This window comes from Onychomys torridus, chromosome 15 (genome assembly GCF_903995425.1).
Source record: "Onychomys torridus chromosome 15, mOncTor1.1, whole genome shotgun sequence".
NCBI lineage: Eukaryota > Metazoa > Chordata > Mammalia > Rodentia > Cricetidae > Onychomys > Onychomys torridus.
The window spans coordinates 27,579,737-27,607,576 of record NC_050457.1 but is presented as its reverse complement, the minus strand read 5'-3'; the positions used below and the strand labels follow the sequence as shown (position 1 = coordinate 27,607,576).

The 27,840-nt window shown below is 45.1% G+C and overlaps 1 protein-coding gene across 1 annotated transcript in view; it reads left to right on the top strand.

The window, feature by feature from the left end:
• The window catches only part of Nln (neurolysin), a 99,447-nt gene that overhangs the window by 11,281 nt on the left and 60,326 nt on the right, over positions 1-27,840 (top strand). The window contains exon 2 of the mRNA XM_036207285.1: positions 25,373-25,632. Coding sequence (XP_036063178.1) covers positions 25,373-25,632 — 260 coding nt within the window. The remainder of the gene's footprint in view (positions 1-25,372; positions 25,633-27,840) is intronic.

The window sequence follows — 27,840 nt, the reverse complement described above, 5'->3', positions numbered from 1 at the left end:
ACTGGTCACATTAAGAAGTAGTGGCGTGCTGTTTCACTTATGTGATGGAAAGAGTACCCAGCCCAAGTACACCATGATAATGAGATCATGTCTGGAACACATCTCATACCTGCTGCATTAAATTCATCTCCTTGTGCCAAAAGTGCTACCTTCCCAACAGCATGTTGTTAGCTGAAGAGAAGTAAAAACATGAAAATCTGAATTGGAATAGCAAAAGGACCCAGCCCTAGTCAGAAAGGTATGTAAAACTGCTCATCAGAAATGTTTCATATCAACACTGAAGTGCTGTCAAGTTTCAGAGGTGGTGGATGATCGAAGATAGCTGGTTGCACCCTGTGCGTAAGTAAACCCCAGAACTTCATTCTCTTGTTCTGTGAACCTTAACTTGGTGCAAGGGACTGTGCACATGGGACCTGTTTGGAAAAACTTAGATTGGCATTGTTCACTTACTGAAGTTGATTCTTCCTTCTCAAACATGTCTACTCTCAAAATGCACTGGTATTTACTGACCTAAAATTATGTGGTAAAATGAATGAAAATAGCTGGTATGTTGGCACATACCTGTAATCCCAGAATTCAGGAAGCTGAAGTAGAAGAATTATCACACATTGGAGGCTAACGTGGGGCTACATAGCAAGATCCTGCCTTGATAAAGAAATGAATATACAAAAGTAAAAGGAGAAGACAATTAAAGACAAAAAAAAAAAATGGAAAGAACATCAAGACAGTGTGGTATTTTGCTTGGGTTTTCTGGAAAATAGGGCAAAGGAAAACATAATATATGAATTATGGGAACTAGAGAGATGGCCCAGTGGTTAAGAGCCCTTGCCGTTCTTCCAGAGGACTGGAGTTCTGTTGCCAGCACCCACATTAGGTGCCTCCCAAGTGCCTGTAAGTTCTGCTTCAGAGAATCTGATGTCCTCTTCTGGCCTCTCAGGGAATCTTCATAGCAGTGGCTTACATACACACAAAAAATACATCTTTTAATAAAGAGAATCATTGGAAGCATTTTTTTCTAAGCACTGTTTCAGAGAAAGATGTATTGTGCAGACCCATAATGTAGGTAAATTGAGCAATGTAATGAATAACAGCCTTCGGAATGATACTATGCGGTAAACGTACAAGTAGACTTCCCAGGGCTAATGCTTAGCTTGTTTTTATTTTGCTTGTTAAAAGGCAAAGGAAACAGCATAGTAAGGGTGAAAAACCACATACTTAAGTAATTAGAATATAAATGTGAAGATGATAAACCCCTAGAGGGTGGTAGAGAAACTGATAGGCAAGTCAAGGGAGAGGAGTCACTTCCAAGATAGAAATAGGGATTAGCACATGATTTATGTGTTGCAGCTGGGCTTTGAAGGACACGGAATTTGGACATGTAAAGACCAGTGTTCTCTAATCCCTTGTTTACCAGAACTTAAAAATAGCACAGTGGGTAAGAAGGCAATGGCTGCTCAGAACAAAGGAACATGGGCTAAGAAAGTGGTGTGCCCTGCTGCAGCCCCTGTGGTCTGTGGAGACCCCACACCTGCTCTCTCATTGAGCCTACCATGGAGTGAATATTAAATGCCTCCTACAGTCTTTGTAAAGCTTGGAGGAGTTAATGTGTTGAAAATAGAGCAGAGTGTTTGATATCAAACATTGTAATTTGTAATTTCCTTTCATTCAAGGCAAAGGAAGAGGCATACTAAGGACCTGGATAATTAAATTCCTGCAAGTGATAATGAAAGGGACCAGTGGTAGAGTACATACTTAGCATGGGCAAGACCCTGGGTTCCATGACCTACACCTTAAGAAGAAACTACTAAGCTGTATCAGTGAGGGGAAGGGTATGGGTGACTACTGGTGACAGTTAGAGGAGAAACAAGGATCAACATTCTAGATCTGCACTCATGTAGACCCCAGTCTGATAGAGATTGGGACTCATGTTCACTGGGAGGGCTTGTTTTTCTGGTACCTCGTTAGAGCAGAACGACACATGGCCAGCACTAGGAGAACGCTCTTAAAACCCTGTGTAGTTTGCAGTTGGCAGATCGACATGACAGCCAAGGACAGAGTAGGGAAGGGTGGTTAATAAATAAATACCAAGTCTAGGCTGTCCGTCACCCAATGGAACACTTTCCAGCCCGAGCTGACTGGTCTCCATGTGCTCTCACGCTGACTTCCAGAGCAGTTAAGTTCACAGCTGCCCTCGCCTCTGAGCACTCTTCCCGGGCTCCCTTTCCAGTGACCTGCACCTGAGTGATGAGTGTTCTCATTTGTGTGTGTGTGCCTCTCACTTGTGTGTGTGTGCCTCACACTAATGTTTTTCCTTCGCTATGTCCACACTTGAGCGTCCACCTCCCATTGCTCTGGAAGTCCCCCCTCCGTCCAGCTGCTGCTCATTTCTTTTCTCTCTGCTTGGCCAGCGTCCTCTGCCGCTGTACACACGTGGTTCGAAGGTGGAATGTTCCCATGTGTCGCTGTGCTTGGGCACTTGGTCCCCAGCTAAGGCACTCTTTTAGAAGTTGTAGGGCCTTACTGACAGAAGCTCTAGAGGATGGATGTTGGGATTTTATAGCCTGGCCCTGCTTCCTGTCCACTCTCTGACCAGTCACCTGATGCTCCTGCCGCCACACCTACCAGGCCATGACAGGCTGCACTCCCTTGACTGTAAGCCCTATACAAGCCCTTCTTCCCTTAAGTTGCTTCCGGTCAAGTATTTGGTGATCGCAAAAGTAACTAATCTACATCTGCACTCTCTTAGGTGACCCAGTCCTTTCGAAGAATTACGTATTTTCAGATGTCAGAATTTCTCTTTCTTACTCTTCGGGTTCCTATATCCAGTTGTCACCACACTGGGGCCAGCAAGATGATCTGGACAGTAAAAGTGCTTGCCACCTAGCTTGACCTGAATCCAGTCTCCAGAACCCACAGTAGAATAAAGCGCAGACTCTGTCTTGGTTAGAGTTTGCTATTGCTGTGAAGAGACACCATGACCATGGCAACTCTTACAAATAAAATATTTAATTGAGGGGGCTCGCTTACAGTTCAGAGGTTTAGTCCATCATGGCAGGGAGCATGGCGGCATGCAGGCAAGCATGGTGCTGGGAAATAGCCAAGTGTCCTACATCTTGCAGGCAACAGGAAGTCAACTGACTGTCACTCTGAGGAAAGCTTGAGAAAAAGAAACCTTAGTGCCCACCCCCCAGTGACACACTTCCTCCAACAAGGCCACACCTCCTAGAGTGCCACTCCCTTTGGAGGCCATTTTCTTTTAAACTACCACAGACTTGCAAACACCTACACACACACACACACACACATAATAGATAAGAAATATTTAAATCGCCACGCTTGCACACCCCAGTCACTCGTAGGCACCTGATCACAAAGTAATCACACCTGACACTCAGTAGTCATCCCCCAAAGAGCACGGTGCTTGTCCTCCCACCCAAACTGGAAACTCTGTAGCATTTCGACTTTTACAAAGTCCTGCCGCTTTTTTTAAATTGCTTGAATATTTCTTGAATCTAACATTTTTTTCTACTACTGCTCCTTTTCATCTTTGTTGTTTATCTAGATTACTGTAATTTACTGGAGAGTCAGTCTCTCTTGTCCTTTAAAATCAGCTACCAGAGTGCTTAGCAGTTCCTTCCCAGGCCCTTACCAAAGGTTTTCTGCTTGTGTGCTTCCTTGTTGGCAACAGGCTGGCCTGGAACTCGCTATAAGCCCAGGCTCTCTAGCCTCCTAAGTACTACTGAGAGTAGAGGCTGAGCTGCCGGACCAGCTTGTCCACACAAGCAGCTTAAGCTCTCTAGCATGATAGGACAAGATCCCCGACAGGTGCTGCAGACGTAACTCAGGTCAGTGCTCATTTTTACCCTGAGTTCTGGATGCCCACTACACTTCTCACTTGGACATTGCTGGCATCACCAACCAAATACACTGGAAATTAATGCACCCTTCCTACCCCACGCCCAGATCCTGTGCTTTCATACCCACCACCACCCCCACCAAAAGGGAAAGAAAGACCCGTTCTAACCTCCTTCGGAATTCCAGCTTGGTGACTGGCACTATGGCGTGTCCCTGTGACGCAGAAACCTCTTCATCTCCATTTCTCCTCTCCTTTGACCTTCACGGCATCTAACCATGTGTGTGCTGTAGGCAGTAGATGGGACGAGGCTTGCAGTTCCATAGCCGGGATACTCTACTGGGAGCCCAAACCTTTGTTTGGAGAAAGTTAGGTGGCGTGTTCGAATGGAAAGAGGCAGCTCAGTGATGGCTGAAGTTCGGACTCAGGAGTGAGATTGCCTCCCTCAGCTCCCATGTGCTGCTGCTCACTGTGCTGTGTGTCTTGGTGTTTTCCCACCCCGGTTTCTTCACCTGCAGAGGGAAAGTTAATTGAGATAATGAATGGAAACACTTAGCATGAGCATTCAGGAAGTAAATGGCCATGGGCTCATTAAGTGGGTGCTTTCCTTTGGTCCGAATGCATCTTCCAGATCTAAAAGGGTGTGTTGGGTAATAAGTCGTCTTTCATCTTTGTTGAGAAGGTTCTTTTTATAGGCTACTCTTTGTCTTTTATTGGTCAAGAAACTTCCCTGCTTTAAAGAGTAGGCTTTTAAAGGACGAGCCATCAAACTATCTGAAATCACCTTTATCATCTGAAGGTCAGTTTGCTGAGGTTCTCCGTGTACTACAGAAGTGGAAGGGGTCATGGCCACCCTTATTCCCCACATGGATGCGTGTAAATGAGGGTGGGGGCTCCTAGGGTTCATGTGCTGGACCAGCCCTCTGATTGTGTCCCGGCCTGTCTACCAACAAAAGACACACGAGGAAGAAAAGAGTAGCTAGCGCTGAAGATGCGTCAGGTGAATGGCAGCGTAGAGAGCAGTGTGGAAAAGGCGGTGGTGTGACTGACCAGATAGTTTAATGCTTAGCTGCGTCCACTCTGGGCAACCTGTTAACCTCCATGCTCCCGATTTCATCCTATCTGAAATGACGGTACAAGTAAGGTCTGTGTCGGTGTTGTTGGGAGAATTCAGTTTATACAAGGTTTCTCTAGTGCCTGCTTCACGAATAGTTGACGTTATTCTTCCCATTCATAGCAGGGATAGCAGGAGTTGGCCACACAGAAGCAGCAGCAAGAGAAGCTGGTAACTAAGTGAAGCAGCCTCCGGCTTTCTCATTTCCACACTCACAAGTTGCCACCACGTCGATATTATTTGAATCTCCCTCACAGTCTGTTTTCAGTATGCTCTGCACCCTTCCTGCAGTAAAAGAGGATGCTTAAGTCTGGGCTGCAGTTACTCAAGGCCTGGCATTACTGGCCACCATCCTGAAGTAGAGGATTGAACTAGCTGGTTGCTGTGAGTTGTGGCTCTCCACTTGCTGGTCGCTTCTGGTTTTTCTTACTGTGTTGTAGTTTGCTTGTTAGGGGTTTCCCCATTGTGTCTTTGAATAGCCGGTCAGTCTGTGTGTGCTGGTTTGGAGTTCATGCATTTCCTGAGCACCTAGGTCTAGAATAACAACTGGAACTAGGAACATGAATGATTACTAAATATATTTCAGGTGAGATTGAGTGTGTTCAGGATGGTATGGCTGTGACTAAATACATTTAAATGTACTAAAACTTTTTATTGCGGTGAATATGTTTAAAGTACATTGTGTGCAGGCAGGTATGAAGTGCTCAACCAATAAAAATATTCAGATGAATATAGAAAGAAAACTTTTTATATACATTTTCTATTAGGAATTGTGTAATGCACCTACCCACCATGCTTCAAGATTGTCAGCTCCTGACTTATTTTTTTATATATATACCACTTCTTCCCCCCAGTTGTTGTTTGGTTTTTTTTTTTTTAAGCAAATTACCACTCTATTATTTTCACCATAACTATGTTGGTCTGTAGCACTAAGAAAGAAAATAGTTTTTAAAGCCACATAACTACATTGCCATTGTCACATGTGAAAACACACACTTGTTAGCAATTGAATCCATATTGAAAAGCAGTTCAACAATCAAATACTCATGCACAGATGACATAATCAAAAGCCATCGGCATGTAAGTAATGCACAGGAGGAGGAGAATTAGTCTCCTGAGTAATTACCAAGCATTTCAATTCCGAAAAGTGTACCCCAAATGCCAATTAAATGTGCCAGCAGCAATTCATTCATGTGGAGTGGCTTTCCTGAGGTAGGCCGCGTGCCCTGGACAGGCCTTGCCTGATGAATTATTAAAGGACATTTTACTAACAGAGCAGCGCTTGCTCTGCTGCTCTGTGGTCGGGGCCACCTTGATTGGGCCACTTATCGACCTCACAGCACTTAAATCTTTCCTCGTTTGTTTACCCTGTCTGGAGCCTTGATTAAGTCTGTATGATAGACAGGATAAAGGAAAGTCAGGCTGTTCTCTTGTTGCTTTTTTCTTAGAACCTGAGTTTTCCTGTTTATTACAATTTTGTAATATGAACTAATATGAAAGTTCTCTTTTTCCAGCAACAACTATGTGTCATATTTTCTTGCATCTCATAGTCTCATGACCATATGTAGGTTCCAACATTTTTTTTCATTCTCATAGTTTTTAAAAAAAAGATAGTTTTTCAAAGAATCTCTTTTCATTTATTTATAATATAATATAATGAAGATTGGAAACAAACTTTTCTACTACATTACAAATCTAAACTAATGTTACTTTTAAAATATCACCTTTTTTTAAACTAAAAATCGACTTTTAAAAGAAGGGATTGAAGTTCACCATTGTTCATTCCTACAGGAACAGATGTGTAATGTGTTCTATGTACAAGTCCCGCCGAAAGAGGGAGTCATCCACACTGGAATAGCAGGTGGTACCGTTTTCACAGGAGTTTTACTAGAGAAGGCCAAGGGAGGGATGGAGTTGGGGCAAGACCGAGACTGGCTAGGGGTGCAGCTCAGTGGTAGAAAGCTTGCCTAGTGCACACAGGCCTTGGTTCAATCCCTGGCACTTCAAAAACAAAGAAAAAGAAGACAGTTGCAGTGTCCATTCTAGTCAGAGAATGTGCACGTACTCTTTTTAGAACAAAGGAATGCACAATGGCAAGAGAAAGCATACCTGTGCATGAGGACACATGCCTGTGAGCAGGATCTCACCCAGGCTGGAGATCCAGACACTGTCTCCCTGGTCACTAACAGACAGACAGGAAAACATGGGACAGTGCTCTTGGGTACGTCAGGCAGCCAAGGCTTCTCAGAACAAATGCCAGGATTGTGGCGCATTTGTCTTGTGAGTGGTTGTTTTTGCTCTATCATGGCCAGAGAGCTTTGGAACTCAAGGCTTTCATGGTTTTTCTCTAGCGCTGCCTGCAGATTTTACCCAGTCTACAAACAGTTCCTGTCCTGTGCCAGCAGGTGGAAGCAGGAGCTGGGGAATGGCGTTGCTCTTCTCTGTGTCCTTCCGTTCTGTAACCCCACCCTCCTGGCACTATGCTGATGAGTCTGCACTCCGTCCCTGGTCTCCACAGTTTCTCTTGGCTGCTTCGCTTGCCTGACTGACTTGGTGATTTGGTCTTGGTGATTTGGTCTGAGCTTAGGAGTCATTCTAAGATGGACATGTAGGTTTTCGTCTCTTGTCTGTGTTGACTGTCATTGCAAAGCACGTGCTGTGTGTAGAGTACTTTCTTCTACATTTACCAAGAAATACAGAAACAATTAGGACAGGGACTACATTCCCAGGAAGCGTACACTGTAGTAGAATTAGAAGGAAAGCATGTTCCTCCCCTGAGCTGAGCAGCAGCACATCTGGCACCCTCGCTGGTATATCTCCAGCAGAGCAGTCAGTGGCTGGCCAGCTGCATGCCGACTGTGGTTGGTGTTACACAGGCAGGAATTCATTTAACAGCAGATACTGTACCAGATACTGTACACAGGGGCTTTCATTTTAATGTGAGGTTTTTTTCTTTCCTAAAAGAAAAAAAATTGGAATAATCTTTAAGAAAAGGATCCTTTAATTTAAAATTTTCACTACCAAGTATATTGGTCAAGTAAGCAACGGACATACAGATCCTAAACAATCATAGAATTTTCAGTTAGGAGAAGCCAGTGTGAGTAACATTTCCTAACTTAGAAGACCCTGTACAAATGCTGTTTACAATGAAACCGTGATGCTATAGATGAATTCTGATAGCTGTTTATCCACAGAAAATGATAATAAAATTATTATTTTATACAAATGATAAAAAAGGAGAGAACCAAATTCTGGGGTTCTGTCTGTAGAGTGAGAGAGACAAATCAGTTTCTTGCAAGATTTAGCAGCTACCACCTTTTAGGACTTAAAAATATATATACCTATTTTATTTTATGTGTGCATGTATGCATTTAGGAGCTTGAGGAGTTCTGGAGAGGTGTTAGGTCCCCTGGAATTATAGTTACAATTGTGAACCACCATATGGGTGCTGGGGAGTGGACCCAGGTTCTCTGTAAGAACAGTGGACACTCTTAACCACTGAGCCATCTCTCCAGCTCCAACTTTTAGTAAGGCCCAGGTTGTCCATCATCACGATCCACTGTATATCCAAAATGTCCAACTCAATGAAAAGATGTTCATCCGCGTCATTAGCTGCTAGAAGATCTCTTCAAGGTCATCTGCTGAGTCCTTTCTGTTTAGTGCTTTGAGAAAGAGGTGCTACATTGAGAACAAGGTGGTGCACCTTTCAGGTGGTTTATTGATTACCTAAGAACCCTGACAGAAGCTCTGGGAAAGAATGAGAGCTTGCAAGGGCAGCAGTGCAAGTGGGACCGGCTGGGGTGGTTTCACCCTTAGGAATGGGTGGCTGAAAGCTGCCCGCCGCCACAGCCTGTTTTTCAGGACCAGACAGACAGAAGTTAAAGTGGGACACTCCTCCTCAGTCCTGGCAGCGATCCCTGGGGAACAGAGTAGGTCTCCGCTTTTTAGCTCACTGCTCTTCCCTGCTTAAATGCGGGAAGTGCCCTGCTGAGAAGTTTGACCTTCCCCTCTGGGGGCTGTAGTTACAGCGTGAATAGAGCAGTGTCTAGAGTGCAGCTCCACACTTGCTGTGTGACCTGAGTACATTACTGTACTTGTCTGTCCTGCAAAATATCTGCCTTTTGGCTTGTTGGGGGAATTAAATAAGAAACTGCTTATAAACCTACAGCGTAGGGTTTTGTCTCCTCACAAACACTGACGGTGCACACCAGCCGTCCATGTGACCAGTTTCTAGCTCAGATGTCCAGGGGGAGAGGAGCAAATGGAGGCGGAACTTCATACGTGGTACACCTTTGAGGTGTCTGTGGGTGTACAGCTGTGGCTTGAGATCCAGGTGCAGGCTATTGATGCGCAGTAGGTAGTTGTGGGTGGTCCCCAAAGCCCTGAAATGGGAAGGAGCAAGTGAAGAGACACCAAGTTGAGCATCAAGGGGAGTGAAGGGAGAGATGCCAGGAGAAGGGACGGCCCCTCCCAGCGCTGCCCCAGGAGTTAAACAAAGACGTTAATAACAGTTTTAAAGAGAAAAGCGAAGAGAATCTGGAAAGACCGGAAAAGCCGCTTTTGCCAGGAGCCGGTGAGAGACTGGAAGTGGGAGTGTGGGGGTGTAAAGACTAAACCCCATCAACTGACTTCTTTCAAAACAGATGGAAAATAGACAGAAATGGGTACTTTATTATGCTTAATAACTTTCCCTAGTAACTCAGAAACAAAACAGAAATGGCCTCTCTGAACATTAATTCCTCAGAGTAAAAAAAAAAGAACTTTATCAAAAGCTATTTTTAATGAAACATAGCTGTGTTTATTGGTAGAATTTGACTTGGGCCAAGGCATTCAATTCTAGATCTAGAACATTCTGTTTATTAAATACTTCATTCCTAAACCAAATAAAAAGATCCTTAAGTGAACAAGAAGGTTTACTGTTGGAACAGGCGTGACTAGATGCTCACCAATGAGGGCTGTAACTTTGCACATGGAGGCTTAGGGGGCAGGGCAGATGAGCACTCCTGCACAGAATTCCTGAGGGCAGTAGTCCATTCACTCTTCACATCCAGCATGTTTGTGCTCAAAGCCTTCACATGAAGGCTGCCTTGCTATCACCAGGTGCTCAGAGCTTTGCATGATGTTTTCTGGAGCCACATACTCAAATGGAACTACCAGGGTGTAAATAATAGAGGGAAAGCATTGAACAAATAAGCCTGAGAAACATTTGAATTTCTTAATTTTTATTTACATATATGTGTCTATCAGTGTGAGCATGTCCCATTTGAGTATGAGTGACATCTGAGGCTAGAAGAAGTCATTCAATCCCCTGGGGTTGGAGTTGGAAGCCATTGTTAGTGCTAGGAACTCAACTTGGGTCCTCAGGAAGAACAGGAATCACTCTTAACCCCTGATCCATCTCTCCAGCCCAAGCAGTCTGTCTTGGTGGTGGTTTTGGTTTTGATTTGTACAAACTTACCAGTTAAACAATATGTATGTATTACAAAATGGTGGCAGATTCTAGGCTTGCAAATGTCACTAAGCCCAAGCCTCTGTTTAAGGCGTGCTGGAAAGGATGTGAGGATCGTGCTGGTTGTCATGGCAAGTCCTCTGTTGGTTCATGTGAGCACAGAGGACTCCTGAATTGATCTGAGTTGTTCGAGGAAGCTTTGCGGAAAAAGATGAGGTCTGAACTGACATCTGTAAGTAAGAGATGAAGGTTCCTCGGGTGAAGAAGACAATGGCTAGTCGTCAAAGGGAAGGGGGTGCTGCAAAGGCCTTCGGAGAGCCCACAAGTGAGGGAGTTGTCAAAGTCCTTCATCCCCATGTCTGCAGCACAGATTCCACGACAGTGGGTGGCATTGAGAAAGCCAGTGAGATTGCCAGGTGTGGGCAGCAGCAGAAAGGCTTGTGTGTGAAGCTGAGCCCTTGGTACCTGACCCCACAGTCTCTGGGGAAGGATTCCCCTGAAAAGGGGTGCTGTGATTAGATCTGCATTTTAGGAAGCTCACAGGCAGTCTGGAGAGTCAATCCAAAGACACCTAGAAAGATTCTGCCTCTGGCTTAGATAGCTGAGTGCATAGTAAGGATTGGTGTGTGGAATGGGGAGGGGCGGGGCAGGCTTGATCTGGGGTAAAAGCAAATGTCAGTTTACCTTAGAGCATCATGATCTGAAGTGGTCATTAATATCCCAGTGGAACTAAATAGTAGGTAAAGATAGGAGTCTAGATCTCGGGAGATGTGTTCCAAGGCACAGATATGGAGTCTGTGACCATAGGTAGCATGTGTAGTCGTCCAGGTGAAAGAGGGACAATGAAAACAAGGCAAAGTGACAGAACCTAATCCCAAGAAACCTAAGGAAAGGAACTGGGACAGTGAAGTGCCAGAGATGGTGGAGATTAGGAAGAAACAGCCAGACACAGGACTAAAAGTGGAGCACTCATCACCGAAGCCAGGGGAGGGGATGGTTCAGAGAAAAAGGCTAGTGTGGTGGTATATACTTTAATCCCAGCTTTTGGGAGGAGTCTGGGGCAAGATTACAATTTTGGGGGCAACCCAGGCTACGTAAGGAGACCCTATGTCAAAAACTCAAAGTTCAAGCATTGGGGAAGGTGGTGTTTTTTAAAAAGGGGAATGAATAGGAACTGCTATCATATTAAAAAAAAAAAAAATGAAGATAAGTACTAGAAAATGTAGTGGTTTCTTAGAAATCCTTAGGGAGCCTGGTGAAAGCAGTTCCTTTTTCTGAGGCCAGGACCGAGGGTAAAGGAGGGTAAGGCCAGGATGACTGTGCCAATCTTAGAGAGCTTTTGGGTGAAGACAAGGGAGTGGTGTCTGATGGGGTCCCAGGATCGGGGAGATTTGATGAAGACACTGTGTGTGTCTGTGTGTGTGTGTGTGTGTGTGTGTGTGTGTGTGTGTGTGTGTGAGAAAGAGAGAGAGAGACAGAGAGACAGACAGACAGACAGAGACAGAGAGACAGAGACAGAAAGAGAGAGAGGAGCCTGTACAAAGGAACTACAGGAGATATTTCTTAGATGAGATCATAGAGTGGATTGGATAGGCCGGAGCCCAGAGGAAGAGGTGGGCTTTAAACCCTGTTAAACTTGTGAGGTGTGAAGGGGGAGGAATGAAACAGGTATGACTCTGCTTGTAATGGGGACGTTTGTCTTGTAGCCATGGTGATGAAGGCAGCAAGGAAAGCTCCTGACAAAGAGGAGAAAGGTGAGGGACTGGCCATGGTTTGAAGTCATTGGTTTGAGGGATGGGAGAGGGACATTTAAGGGTGGGTTATTCTAAGTCCATTAAAACCCAGTTCAAGTTAGAGACACATAATAGTAGCAAAGCCATAGCGCTATGTGGTCACCTGGTTCTAAGAACAGAGAGGGCAGCAGCTGAATGTGGTCCTGGGCAAGGCTTTTAAGATGGATATAACAACAGCAGTCGAAGTGGGATAGCTGGAGTTTAATGAAAGACGGTTGAATGGATCGATGAGGCTTCCTGTTAATGTTCATGCAGCTTGGGCAGAAGTGCTTGCTGAAACATGACCCACTCTTACACTGGGGAACCTGTGTGTACAGATGATCCCACCTGTATGCCGTTACTCAAGTACACTGTTTCTTCCTGTTGGCCACCCTTAGTTCATACACCTGTAGTGCTGTTCATTTCCAGGAACATAGGTTCAGAGAGTCATTTGAACAAGGAAATCTGGGATCCTAAATACCTAGAACCTACCTGGGGTGTGTGTTTGTGTGTGTGTGTGTATGTGTGTGTGTCAGAGACAGAGACACAGAGAGAGACAGAGACAGAGACAAAGAGAAAAAGAGAGAGCTCTGATCCGAGCTCATCCCCTAGTCTTCCTGAGCTGTGTGCAGGTACAGGAAGGCACATTAGAGCCCCAAAAGGACAACAGCCAGGCCCCCGGGTGACATGAAGGAACGCCTGTTCGGGATGAACAGAATGGAGAGTAAGGGAATTGCCCAGTGGGGCATCTCAGTGGCTCAGAAGTGGGAGCTAGGAAGATAGGAGCTTATGGTTAAAGAATAGACTGCTCTTATCCTCTTGGAGGAAGTCTGCAAACAGTGGTGAGAATAATGCATGTGAGCATTCTTCTTAGGCTGCAGCAGACCAGGAAGCGGATATGGGGGAGTGACAGGGATCACCCACTTCCTGAAACCCGCTCCAGTGTGACTGCAAAGACAGGGAAGACTTGAGGCCAGGCAGGAGAGGCCTCAGTGGGTAAGAGAGTAGGTACTGTTCTTCCATAGGACTTGCGTCCCCAGCACCCACGTGGCTGGTCACAGATATCTGCAGCTCCTGTTCCAGGGACCCAACACCACCTTCTGGTGTGTGCAGGCAAACGCTCACATCAAATAGAGATGAATAGAGTCTTTTAAAGAGTCGGGGTAAGGCTGTGTGGTCCAGTCTTAGATACATGTGGGCAAAGGACAGAGGCTGAAGGATGACAGCCAGAGAGAGCTGGTGAGAGACAACGGGAAGGAACGTAGCAGCCCTGAAGGGTTCGGATGAGCGCAGTGATGGTTGATTGGGAAACCCTTGACCAGCTAAAAGGTAGACTTTGTCAGGGTCTGCTTGCATAAGGAACTCGAAAGAATGAATCACTTCACTGGTGGATGGAGCAACTCAATCTTCAGGAATCCAGATGTGTTTGTCATCTCTCCGTCGCTGTGATAGAAATCCTGAGGCACCAGCATCAGAGGGAGAAAATTCTGTTTTGGTTCATGGGAACCTAAGTTTCAGTCCCTGGTTGCTTGATGCTGTTACCTTGGCCTCTCACAGCAAAAGTTCACCATAGTTGGTGTGTCTGCAGGGGGGGGGGGGTCTGTTTACCTGGGAAGGCTGGGAAACAGAGAGAGTCAAGGGGCTGAAGTCCCAGTCCCTCCCTGAGGGCACTCTCCCTGTGCAAAAGATTTCATGTGTGCCAGAGGCAGTGTGAGAAGGAAGGCTTCATTTTGGCTCACAGTGCAAGGGTACAGGCCACCATGGTGGGGAGTCACAGCAAGTAAGAGGTGAGTGGCTGGCCACACTGCATCTGTAGTCAGGAAGTGGTGCTCAGTGCAGGCACTCAGCTGCCTTCCTCCTCTATATGCATGCTGTCTGGGACCCTAGCCCATGGAATGGTGCCACCTGTATTTAGGGGGGGTCATCTTACCATAGTTAACCTAATCTAAATAATCTCTTAGACATGCCATGAATGATCTCTAGAATTTGTCAACTGGACAATCAGTATTAATTATCACACCATGCCGGGCAGTGGTGGTGCAGGCCTTTAATCCCAGCACTCGGGAAGCAGAGCCAGTCGGATCTCTGTGAGTTCGAGACCAGCCTGGTCTACAGAACGAGATCCAGGACAGGCACCAAAACTACATGGAGGAACCCTGTCTCGAAAAACAAAAAACAAAAAACAAACAAACAAAAAAATCATCACACCACATTTGCCAACATCCTTCCACTTCTTACCATCTCCTAAAGGTTTCCCAACTTGCCAGGAGCACCATGGGATCAAAAACTAAACCTTTAGTTTGGGGTAACATTTTAAGACCCAAGCTGTAGCCTGGCGAGATGGCACATGCCTGAATCCCCTCTTGGAGATTGTAAGGGCTTTTGGAAGGCTAAGACAGGAATATGAATCTGATGCCAGCCTGGGCAATATAGCACTTCCTGGCTAGCCTGGACTACATAGAGAGACCCTGTCTCAAGATGCAAAGAACAACAGTTAATCCAAACCATAGCAGCAAATTTCTTTTGGGACAAAGTGGGAAATGCAGGGCTCTGTGCTACGGTTGGGGTGAAGGGAAGCCTGAGTGTTGAAGAGAGAGAGGTTCACCAGCTAGAGTGCAAAGCAGTGTGGGGACAGAATGTGTGGCATGAAGGGGCATTCACAGGTGGAAGGGGCATTCACAGGTGGAAGGGGCATTCACAGGTGGAAGGGGCAGGTGAGATGGCTCAGGATGAAGGAGCTGGCCACCAAGCCTCATGACCTGAGCTTGAACCCCAAGACCCACATGATGGATGGAGAGAACCAACCTCTGCAAGTTACCAAGTTGTCCTCTACAATGTAATGTTCTCTCTCTCCCTCTCTCCCCCTCTTTGTTCCTCTACCCTTCCCCCCCCCCCCCGCGCTTACACACACACAATGAATATGGGGGGGGGGGGCAGAGAGAAAGTAGGTTTATACACATTTGTTGTGCTGAAGGGAAGTACCAAGAACTGTCAGGAAAGTTTTTCCAACTTAATCTATGTTGGTAAGCACAGTTAATAAGTAAGATTTACTCTCATTTTAAAAATTAAGAGTATAATCACTCACATGAACAAGCCCACCCTCAACTACACATAGACACATAAATTAAAAAAAAATCTTCAAACAATTTTTCATCTTTCAGGTGTAATGGTGCATGCCTTTAATCCTAGCTAGCCTGTTCTACATAGCAAGTTCCAGGCCACCTCATTTCAAATAAATAAAATTTTAAGGAATAAGAGAGATGGTTCAGAGACATGTGCTGTTCCTGCAGAGGGCCTAAGTTCAGCTCTTAGCACCCAGTCAGGCAGCTCACAATCACCTCTACCTACAGCTTCAGGGGATCCACCCCCCTCTTCTGCCTAATTAGGACAGTGCCGCGCGCGCGCGTGTGTGTGTGTGTGTGTGTGTGTGTGTGTGTGTGTGTGTGTGTGTATGTTGTGACTTAATCTTTTTCAATTAAGTCTTTAAAATTAAGGGCATAAGATGTAAATAATCTCTTAGGAAAAAAATAAAGCAGTATGAAACCATAACACCCACATCTGTACAGCATTCATTTCCTGCCCTTTTACAAAGTTGCTGGTCTTTATGTAATTACATAGTCTTTATACTTCCTGGAAAAGGACCGATTCTCTGAAGTGCTTGGCTGATCTGTCTGTCGGTGCCTGGCCCTGCTGCTCCCAGGAAGGACTCGAGTCTTTTCCTTGCACCGTGTTCTTGAAAGCAATGTTCATTCTTATTTCTCAGCACTGTGAGGAGTGGGTGGGGGGTAACACTACCTACCACTAGGGTTCTTGTCTTTCTCTGCCCTTTTTCCTTCCAGAGAAGGTACATAGCAGGATAGGAAGCTGTAGCCTTGGGATAACACAGTCAAGGCTGTTAGACACACCACACACGGGCAGGTAACATTTCCAGACTGAGACCGTCTAGACTGGGCTGTTCATGGGACATGGCTACTGGGTGGAAATGCTGTCAGTACTTTCCAGTGTGGTGTCCACTCATTACAAGTGGCTGCTGAATATTGATGTGTTTTATTCCAACTGTTCCTTTTTATGGTACTCTCCGTTTAAATATCAGTAGGTAGCTCCTGTATTGGGTAGCAGGAGCACAGTGGAAGGTGCCGCCTCGGGTGGCTGCAGGCTCTGTGAAGGAAGTGGGTTGAGTGGGTGAGCCTTGGGAGGTGCAGGGCTGGGCTCTGTCTGGAACTGGAGAACTCAAAAATAAAGGAGCCCAGGCCAGTAATTCCATCAGCTCAGGAAGCTGAGGCAGGAGAACTGCAAGTTTGCAACTAGTGTGGGCTGCAGCGAGAACCTGTCTTTAAAACCAAAGAACTAGAGTAAAATTTAGAGGGCTGGAGAGATGGCTCAGAGGTTAAGAGCACTGACTGCTCTTCCAGGGGTCCTGAGTTCAATTCCCAGCACCCACATGGTGGTGGCTCACAACCATCCATAATGAGATCTGGTGCCCTCTTCTGGCCTATATATATATATACATGGTTGTGTATATAATTAATAAATAAATAAATCTTTAAAAAATAAATTAATTAAATAAATAAAATTTAGAGAGTCCTGTGCTATAGAAGGAGCCTAGGCTTGAGTTATGGCCCGCTGAGCTGTAAAGACAGATAATCTAGTCAGAGCAATGGGTGAAAAAGAGAGCTCTGTGAACAGTAAAATCAGGATTAAAGGGAATACAACCAAACAGCCCGACCAGAAATAACTAACCATGAACAACTCTTCCTGAGTGGGGAGGGCTTGATTGAATGCAGACCTTAGCCCGAGTCTACAGAGAAACATTTGGCAAAAACTAGAAATATTTTCCAACTACTTCCAAGAATGGGGTCCATTTTCAGGAAATGTCCATACCATGTAATACAGTCCAGGAACACTTTAGGGGAATGTATGTCATAGGGTGTGGGCATTGTAGCATTTTACATGGACTTTGATGTGGTCCTGGCTCAGTCAAAATGTTTCCTTGTTTAAACGTTGTCATTGTGAAGATGAAGGAAGATGCAATGTTGCTGTTGTTTCTTGGTTTATCAATGCTGGCTCATTTCACAGCATGATGGGCACTGTGTGAGGTGGGGATTTGTTAGGGGAAGTGTGAAGTAATGAGATGCTTGAGAAAATCCCAGTCTGGTTTACAGTTCAAGACAACTGTCTGGTACCTGAGCAGGTGGAGGATAATGTCTGGAGTGAATGGCTCCCATGCAAGGTGACAGATGCTGAGGTTTGGGGAAATATGGTGCCAAAGAAGCCTGGGCAGGAGGAACAGGTGGGCCTTCAACACGCTTCAGAGGCTAACGAACCCAGCGGGTCAGAACTGTTCTCAAAGTACAGTCCACAGAATGTCTTACAGTATTAACTCAGAATGACTGTGGCGTGCTCATTGGGCCTGTGTGTGACCCTGTCCCAGTCATCTCTCTTCCCTCCTTTGCCTGAGCTCTTTGGTGTTATGGACACGGGAGACCCTAGCCCTCACACATGCTCCTTCCTGTCAATCCCACGGTGGTCCTCTATTATTTCCTGGTTAGAGATCTGACACAATTTTTTTAAAGTTCCATGAAGAGAAGGAGAGAAGTGATGAAGGGCCTCCTGGAGTTCTGCAGAAGGGAAGAAATGTTTTCACTTAGGAAATAAGGTTTCTGACTAGTCTAGATGGTAGTCTTTAGATAGTGTCCTTAGCAATTCCCATTGAGCAGTATGGGCTCATGCTGTGCCTCCTGCTTTCAACTACTGTAGACCTTAGGGACGAAGGTCAAAAGTTCTCACTAGATTCTCAAAGGAAAACCACAGTTGCCCAGAATGGCACAGATGCGCTGTTTCCCACCTAGGAACATCTCTCAGATGCTGCAACGGTGCTGAAGAGCAAAGGAAATTAGTATACCAGCGTCCAAATTGCAGAAGGAACTTGGAAATGTAACGTAGGGAAAGAAGAGGGGTAGAAGTGAAGACAGGAAAAGCAGAGATGATTCAAAGAGAAACTGGTCAGGGCAAATGCTTAGAGTGTAGGGAAAGCACCCATCTCTGTTGCCTTCTCTGGAATCCTAAGATGAAATCCAGGGTAAGAAAAAGATTATCTGGCCAACAAGATAGTTCATCGGGTAAAAGTGCTTGCTGAGTATAAGCCCAACCAAGTTCAATCCCTGGCACTCATGTGGGAGTCTGGATGCAGAAGTGTGCATCTGTAATCCCAGTACTTCTGTGGAGGGAGGCAACCCAGAGTGGGGACATTCACCTGGAGCTTACAGGGCGCCGGCCAGCCTGGAGTGCAGAGCTGCAGCAGCAGAGGCGTTGAGGGTGACCTCACTCACCTCTGTAGCTGGAGAGCTTCTCTCCAGGTGCCACCAAGCCTCTGTAGTCCCACAACCCACGTATAAAATAATCACTCAGATGCTTATATTACTTATAAACTGTATGGCCATGGCAGGCTTCTTGTTATCTACTTCTATCTTAAATTAACCTATTTATGTTAATCTATAACTTGCCACATGGCTTGTGGCTTACCTGTACCTTACATCTCGCTTGTCATGGCGTCGACTCACCTGTCTCTCTTCCCCAGCCTTCATTTCCCAGAATTCTCTTCTCTGCTTGTCTTGCCTATACTTCCTGCCTGGCTACTGACCAATCAGTGTTTTATTTACTAACCAATCAGAGGAACGCATTTGGCATACAGAACATCCTACAGCACACCTCAGCAAGGTGGGAGGCGACGGCCTCTGGAAGGTGGTCTTCTGGTTTCCATGTGTGTGTCATGGCCCTCAAGGGCCTGCACACATGCACTAAAGAAATGAACATTTCAAAGGAATATTAAGGTAAAATGCTTACTGCGTCCTGTTGGTTGTAGCATCCTGATTTCTTTGTGGTCCCCTGAATTCAGGGGAAAACATTATGTTAAGAACAAGTAGTTTTCGTGGGTTGTCCCTTTGGCCAGATGGAGCACTGACATTCTCAGTTTAAGGACCTAGGGCAGATAGGATACAACCAAACAGCAGCCTTTGATAAGCATTGGGAAATAAGGGAAATGTCTGGTGTCGTTTTCTTTGAAAGCTATTAACAATACTGCAAATGTGTTCACAGTTACTTACTTGTTCTAAGAACAGGGATAGAGCAGAAATCCTGTGTCAGAGAGTACTCTCCCATCTGCTGTCCCTGTGCCAGCAGCCCCAAGGCCAGCCTTTCCAGCTGTACGAGGACCTGGGTGGAAGCAGTCGATCTGGGCCACAGCTGACTCTTTCTCAGAGTCCCCTGCTCACTGTGTCCATGAGGGGTTGCAGGGTATGATTATGTTGGAAAGTTCAAGTCCACAGTGGACATCATATGTGGGCCCAGCAACAAGCTTGTAAAACCCCTGTCCAGTCCTTCACTTGTATCCTGACCTCTACACTATGACTATTACAACGACCACGCCTGTCAGTCACTACTGCTATACTGCAGCTGCTGCTGCTACTATAGTACCACTACTATTGCTACTATACAACACTACTACACTACTATAGTGCTGCTGCTACTACTATATTACTACTATGCTGCTACTACTGCTATACTACCACTACTATATTACTACTGCTGCTGCTGCTCTTACTTCTACTGCTACTAGACTACTACTAGACCACTACTAGACTACCACTATACTACCACTATATACTACTACTAGACTACCACTATATACTACTACTAGACTACCACTATATACTACTACTAGACTACCACTATATACTACTAGACTACCACTATATACTACTAGACTACCACTATATACTACTACTAGACTACCACTATATACTACTAGACTACCACTATATACTACTAGACTACCACTACTAGACAACTACTGGACTACCACTATATACTACTACTAGACTACCACTACTAGACCACTACTATATGATACTGCTGTTACTTCTCTCCTCCTCCTCCTCCTTCAGTTTCTTCTTCCTTTGCCGGTTGGGATTCTGTGTGAAGCCCAGAAATGTAAAACTCGACTTTAACTGTCTTAAAGAATAGAATGGATTCATTGACTCACACAACTGCAACGTCTGGCTCTGGGTCAGCCTTCAGAGTCAGTTGATCTCGGAGCTCAGTGATACCATTAAATATTTAGTTTCCTCCCTTTACCACTCACAGCGTTTATCTCATCGTAAATCACATCCTAGTCTTTCTCCCAGGATGGCTGCCAGCTACAGTCAGGGGCACAGACTTTCTCCACTTCAGGGGCTGGAAATAGGACCATCTCTCACAGCCATCCACGGGTGCATTCTAGGGTTCAGGGCAGTCACCTGAAAACAACTTGGACTATGGGGGTTGGATGCACAGGGAGGAAATACTTGCCAAGTATTTCAGAGAATTTAGGTCAATTTCCAGGGAGTTACAAATCATGTAGCACTATGAGAAATGAAGAAAAAAGCATGTGTAGCTGGGGCAAGATGAATGGCAAGAAGCCTGTGCACATCTGACCAGCTGCTGTACTCCGGACTTCACCATTGCTGTTTCCCATGGAAAAGAAAACCTAGCTTTGTTTTCTGCTGCAGCTCTGCCTTCCTTTTCTGGCTGTTACTAGAATCCACCTGACCATGAAGAAAACATTCCCCCTATACCTTTCTTCTTCCCATACATACACTACAAATAAGAGACATAACTGCCCCTGCTCCCCAGCTGCCACATTGGCCCGCAGTATCACTCCAGACTAAAGTCCTCACCATTGTAAAACCCCTGCAGAACACACACACACACACACACACACACACACACACACACACACACACAGCCTTGGGTCAATCCCCAGAGACAAGAAGCCATTGGAGGTCCCCAGTCTGGCTTTGCCGTTCTGTAGCCCATGTTTGCTGTCCTCCTCCAACAAGGTGGTTGGTCCCCTCCATTTTTAAAGACTGGCTTCTGGTTTGGTCTTCTACTCCCAGGTCCAGCCAACAGGCTACTGACTCCAGTGTTCACACAGTCTATCCAAACTGGATTCAGTCATTTCTACTCTGCAGCTAACTTATGTGAGCCAAATATTTAAGGGAAATTCCCTACAGCTTATACTGCTTTGCTTCTGAGTTCATTTTATCTTAAAGACTTATTTATTTGTTTGTTTGTTTTGTTTATTTGTTTAGTGTGTGCATGTGAGTGTGCATGCCATGGCCTCAGAGACTAGAGGTGTAGGATTTCCTGGAACTGGGGTTAGAGGCAGTTGTGATGGGAGTTGTGTGGGTTCTCTGGAAGAGCAGGAAGTGTTCTTAACCGCTGATCCATCTCTTCTGCCCTGGCCATTGAATCTTTTTTGTTTTGTTATGTTTCTCAAGACAGGGTTTCTTTTGTGAAACAGTCCTGGCTGTCCAGAATCTCACTCTGTAGACCAGGCTGGCTTCGAACTCACAGAGCTCCACCTGCCTCTGCCTCCCGAGCGCTGAGGTTAAAGTCAGATGTCTCATTTTTACTGTCTTGTCACTACCACTGCTTTGCCTGTACTGTTAGCTGCACCAAGACTGGAGTCTCTTTTCTCTAAAACTACCCTGCCTGTGTTTTATATCCCCCCATTCCCTTCTGAAGCTATAGGGACCTTGTGTTGTGTATATCTTTTAATTGATGGAACATTTTGATTCCAAGTAAAATCATAAAAAGATTTATTTTTTAAACGTCAGTTCAAATCTCAGTGTCTTCTGCTCCGAGACTAAGGCCTTTTAGGTCTCTAAGGACCTGGATTCTTATTTCTCTCTTCCCTTTGCATATACTATAAGCCACATCTTTTCAGATTTACTGTTTTGTTTCTTTTTGTTGTTGTTATTGTTTTTTGTTTGTTTGTTTGTTTTGAGACAGGGTTTCTCAGTGAAGTTTTGATGCCTGTCCTGGATCTTGCTCTATAGACCAGGCTGGCCTCAAACTCACAGAGATCCGCCTGGCTCTGCCTCCCAAGTGCTGGGATTAAAGGTGTGCACCACAAATGCCCAGCTATTGTTTTGTTTCTTAAGTATGTGTATATTCGTGAGTCTGGGGTAAGGGGGGACGTGCACCTGAGTGCAGCGCCCACAGAATCCAGCAGAGGGCATTAGATCCCCTGGAGGTGGAGTCTTAAGCGGTCATGATCTGCCCAACATGGCTACTGGGAGGACACAGCTTGGATCCTCCTCAGGAGCCATCAATAACACTTAATTTCTGAGCCTAAACTGCATCTTTGATTTCCCCTATTAATTTTTTTGAAGGAATGAGAACTTAATGGCACACTAAATAATATGAATTCAGAGGCTGTCTGAATTTTTATATTTCTTACACATTTTTTTACATTGGCCAGTTTTTGTTCTTGATGTTTCAGTGACTGCCTATTTAAATGTTTCAAACATTTCATCTCAGGAAAAAAAAAAAAACAGGTTCTTTATTTCAATACAATTAATTAGATAAATATTTAAATTACACCTTAATACATATGGGCAGGTTTTGGAACAGTCTTAATCTTATTCTATTGATAACAAAAGAAATGAAGCTGTGCAGTGTGGTGTCACAGGCCTTTAATCCCAGGTCTCAGGAGGTAGAGGCAGGTGGATCTCTGAGAAACCTTGTCTTTTAAAAAAGAGAGTGTGTGTGTATGAAAATATACCAAGAAATAGAGTGCCGACCTTGAGTGTGCCTCAGCCAATTTCATGTAAGTACTGTGAGAGAATGTGAGGGCAGTGTCGGGTCTCTCCTCGTGTGTAGCTCTTGCACCTTTTGGCCTCTTGCTCATCTTGCTTTCCTAGCCATGTCTGTAGGTGTGCTCCCCCACCCTCCCCCTTCTCCAGGATCACCCCAGCACTCCCAGATCATCTCCCCCTCCCTCCCCCTTCTCCAGGGTCACCCCAGCACTCCCAGATCATCTCCCCCTACTTTCCCCTTCTCCAGAGTCATCCCAGCACTCCCAGATCATCTCCCCCTACTTCCCCCTTCTCCAGAGTCACCCCAGCACTCCCAGATCATCTCCCCCTACTTCCCCCTTCTCCAGGGTCACTCCAGCACTCCCAGATCATGGCTCCATGAACTGCCTTCCTTTAGTTAGCGCCACTGAGCCTCTTGCTGTCCACTTGTCCACTGGATTGACTCTGTGGCAGACATACCTCGTTTCTCATTGCTCACTTTCCTAGCTTCCTCAACCCCTGCTTGGCCTGCTTTTCCTTCACCTCACTGATGATGTAGTTAGAGCCTGGGCATTCTCCTCTCCTCACTCCATGCCTTGGCTCCGACATCTTCAGTATCAGTGAGTTCCACTTCCTGCCACTTCAAACGTCACCGTGCACAGCTTCCTGTTCCTTTCTTGCCCCACGGGTCCCTTGTCATGCGCTCCCTGAAGCACAAGCATCACCCTTGAGTCTGCCCCCTGCTCTTCATACCAAGACGTATTGTCTCTACCTCAATTTTACATCACTCTAGCTCTCCCGTTCTCTAGTTCAGGATCCCTTCGTCATTTGGAGAAATGGGAGAATTCTCTCAGATAGAAAGCTTGTCGGGTCTCTCACCTAATGAAAACCCATCAGTGGCTTTCTTAGCTTCAGAGTAAGTTTGAGAGCAGGGCTGGGGTCGGACCCAGTGGTACAGCACTCATCTTTCGTGCATTCAGTCCAGGTTTCAAGCTCTACCACTGAAGAAAAGACAAAAACAACCGAAACAGACGGACCTGAGCCACAGAACAAGGTTCAGTGTTTCTGTTGATCCTAGGGCGCTGCGTTGGCTACCTCCTCTTTATCTGCAGCTTTCTCTGTCACGTTTGACTTGTTCAGTATTCTAGGACCTTGGTTTTCACACCAGCTTCTAGACTAGGTATCCCCTCTGTAGTCTTTCAGAGTTCCCTCTGCCTACCTATCATAATGCCCTTCACAAAGCAGTGTAATAAATAAATTCCATTTGTTGCTGTGGCTTTTCTTCCTTAGTAGACCCTTGGGGCCAGGCGATCAGGTTTTACCCTCGGTGCCCCTCACAGTGTCTGCACGTATGTAGTATGTGTGTTCTGTTGGGCAAATGGCCTTAAACATGTAAGTTAGCCTCTGGGCCTCAGTTACCTCTCCAGTTAACAGGGGATAACACCCTGCTTCCCTCAGGGCTGTTTGTGGATCTTGTGAGCTAAGAGAAGTTAAGCTTAGCCTGGTTCCCAGTCCCAGCTCCCACTGTCTGAGTAGCTGAGTGGCCTTGGGCAAATTACTTAATCTGCTCTCGGTTTTTCTTTTTTTTCTTTCTTTTTTTTGAGTGACCACAGGATGTGTCTTCGAAGGGTCAGTGCCAAAACATTCACTATGTAATTGTTAGCTAGTAAATATGATGTTTTTCATTTCTAAGCAGTAGAGCTGGGGCAAGGGTTGAAGTTGGGGAGAAGAGAGAAGGAGATACACATATAAGCAAAGTGTTAATATCTTTCGTTGGGATGTCTAAGGGAATAAGGGCTGGTCTCTTTACTGACAGTTTTTTCTTCTTTTGTTTTTTTGAGCTGAGGACCAAACCCAGGGCCTTGCACTTGCTAGGCAAGCGCTCTACCACTGAGCTAAATCCCCAACCCCAGTTTTTTCTTTTATTACAATGTGATATATATATATCAGATACAAATTACTATTTTTATTTATATAAAATTATGGGGGAAATTGATATCTTACATGAAAAGAGAATATTTGTAATGTTCTTTAGCAAAACCTGTAATTTAAAAAAAAAAAACCCTATGTACACAGTGGAAACAGGAAAGATTAGCTTAATTTTTTAATTATTTATTTATCTTATTGGTGTTTTGCTTGCATGTATGTCTGGGTGAGGATGTTAGATCCCCTGGAACTGGAGTTACAGACAGTTGTGAGCTGCCATGTGGGTGCTGGGAATTGAACCCAGGTCCCTTGGGAGAGCAGCCAGTGCTCTTAACTAACAAGCCATCTCTCCAGACCTAATTAGTTTAGTTTTTAAAAGAAAGTTATCATATATCTGATAGCTATCTTCCTTTGGTATGATTTCATATATTCAAGTCCATGTCTACATAGTAATAATTCCACTAAAACTGTAATTACGCAAGAAAATAAAGAACATTTTCACTCATTTTTTTTGTTTTGGAAAGGGTTGTTTCTTTTTTGAAAAGGTCTTACTTGCTATCTCATTTCATTATATGTTTATATGTTAACCTCTGGCCAAGAAGTCCTTAATTTCTGTTCTTTTTTTCCAATTCTTTTTAGAGCTGGTGGTTCCCGGATTCTGCTCAGAATGACGTTGGGGAGAGAGTTGGTGAATCCACTTCAGGCTGCATCTTCCTACGCCACTGCTGGCAGGAACGTGCTAAGATGGGACCTTTCTCCAGAGCAGATCAGGACGAGGACAGAAGAGCTCATCACACAGACCAAGCAGGTGTATGATGCTGTGGGGACGATCGACCTGAAAGACGTAACTTACGAGAACTGTTTGCAGGTGCTGGCCGATGTGGAAGTCAAGTACATAGGTGGGTGGAGATGTGAGCACACGTGTTTCCTTTTGCGGAATCTATAGCCATTTTACCCTTTTTGTCTGGACAGTCAGTTATCCACTTTTACAAGAAGTTAACTCTTACACAGGGTTGGCTATTGCTTAGAATTAACTAAGGTCTGTGAGCCTCGTTAGGTGCTGCACGGTGTGCACTCTGTCACCTCACCTGCACGGTGTGCACTCTGTCACCTCACCTGCACGGTGTGCACTCTCTCACCTCACCTGCACGGTGTGCACTCTGTCACCTCACCTGCACGGTGTGCACTCTCTCACCCTGCATGGTGTGCACTCTCTTTTCTACACATCAGAACTACCAAGAGTCTTGTACCCTCACCCAGAAATTCTAATTCATTCCAGTGAAATAATAACGGCAAGATTCCTATATAAATTAATGTCTAAATAGATACTGTTTCATAACAAAGACTCTGACACACGCTCTAAATGTCAGCTGATAATCACATTATTGTAGAATTAGAGACACAGTTTGGTAGCTAGATAAACGATGAAACATCCTTCCTTTGTAACTCCCTGTAGCTCTTAAATCATGGCTAGAAAAAGTGTGTCACAGCATAGGAGAAAAGCATACAGAAGGAGCCTGTGATCCTAGCCTTTGGGAGACTGAGGCAGGAGGATTGCTGAGAGTTTAAGGCCAGCTACTGTTGTGTAGTAGGTATAAGGCTAGGTGGGGCTATAGACCAAGACCTCATCTCAAAAACAACAACAACAGAAGAAACACACACAGAGAAGGAAAACTGCAAGACAATGTTAGTGATGTTGTATCTATCAGAATTCTCCAGGAAGCAGAGCCATCGGGTATATTGGAGAGATTTCCCACTGGGACAGCTGGCTCACTAAGTGTGAAAGGTAGCAAGGCTAAACTATGCAGTGTGGGTCTGCAGTCCCAAGGCCCAGGAGGAGCTGTGTGTGACATAGAGAGTCAGCCTCCTAGAAAGTTCGACTTGACTTTTTGTTCTAGTCAGGCCCTCAGTTGACTAGCTGAGGCTACCTGCTGTGGAGGCCAGTGAGCCAGTTCACCAACTTCATTGCTGGTCTCATCCAAAACGCCCTCCCACTCAGCACATAAAACCACTCATCGCAGTGATTAATGTCTCGATGGCAGGCTGTTTCCAGTTGATTTTTCTTTATTCACTTCTCTGTCTTCATTCGTGTTGTTTTAAATATGTCCTTCGGCTTACACAAATGAAGATTCACTTTGATTACCTCTTAAGAATTGAACATATTTCTGTAGGATAAGTATGACTACACAAACAACTTTGCCTGTGTACCCAGGCTTCACTTAAAATTATGTCTATAAATTTTGTATATTATATATACAATTATATATTATATATAAAAATTGTGCATATAAAATTCTATATGCAAACTGGGTATCATAAATATTTATTTGTATGTGTTCTGGAAACTGGAAGGCTGTCTGAAACCAGCACAGCTCTAGTGACTTGTGCTTGTGATAGCCCCTAATTACCCAGTGTTCCCTACCCTGCACACCATTGTCGTAAGGCCTCGGGTATTTTCTCTTCTCTCTGTATTTGCTTCCATATCTATCCCTACTACCAAGCTCTGCACTCTGGTTAGTGGCTACTGCATCTTCTAAGGCCTAACTGTAAACTCCTGAGTGAAGAATCTGCCTGGTCCTTGCTGTCAGTCACAGGCATGGCCGCCGGTCCCTGTTAGGCAGGGTTTTTCCAGCAGCACAGGTTTGTTCTTGGCTCAAGTTCTCATTTCTTCTTCAGTTCCTTTTCCTCAGCAGGCTAGTGTGTCAGCCTAAGAGTGTGTGCATTTGATTGAGAAGAAAGGAAAACAGTGAGGGCAGGGAGCACAAACTCATTTAAAGACTTCTCTGGAGTTCTGGTTTTCCCCAGTGCTGAATATTTTAAATGTGTAAAGAAGTTTGTGATATTTGTTCTTGTTCTCCGTAAATTTATCTTTACAGTTAGCCATCAAGCCTCTGAGAGAGTAGACTTCTCAAAATTTACTCTCTCTAACTGCCTGTTCTGGGGTGCGTGCTACGGTTAGCTGTGAGTCTTATTCGTCTGGTGTCCGCCCTGGGCACAGACAGCATTGTTTATAGCTTGGCAGAGGGAACGGAAGTCTGCTTCCAGGTTTCTGTGGTAAAGGAAGGAAGGAAATGGTCTTCGGTGTATTGTTCAGGATTGTTTCCAGT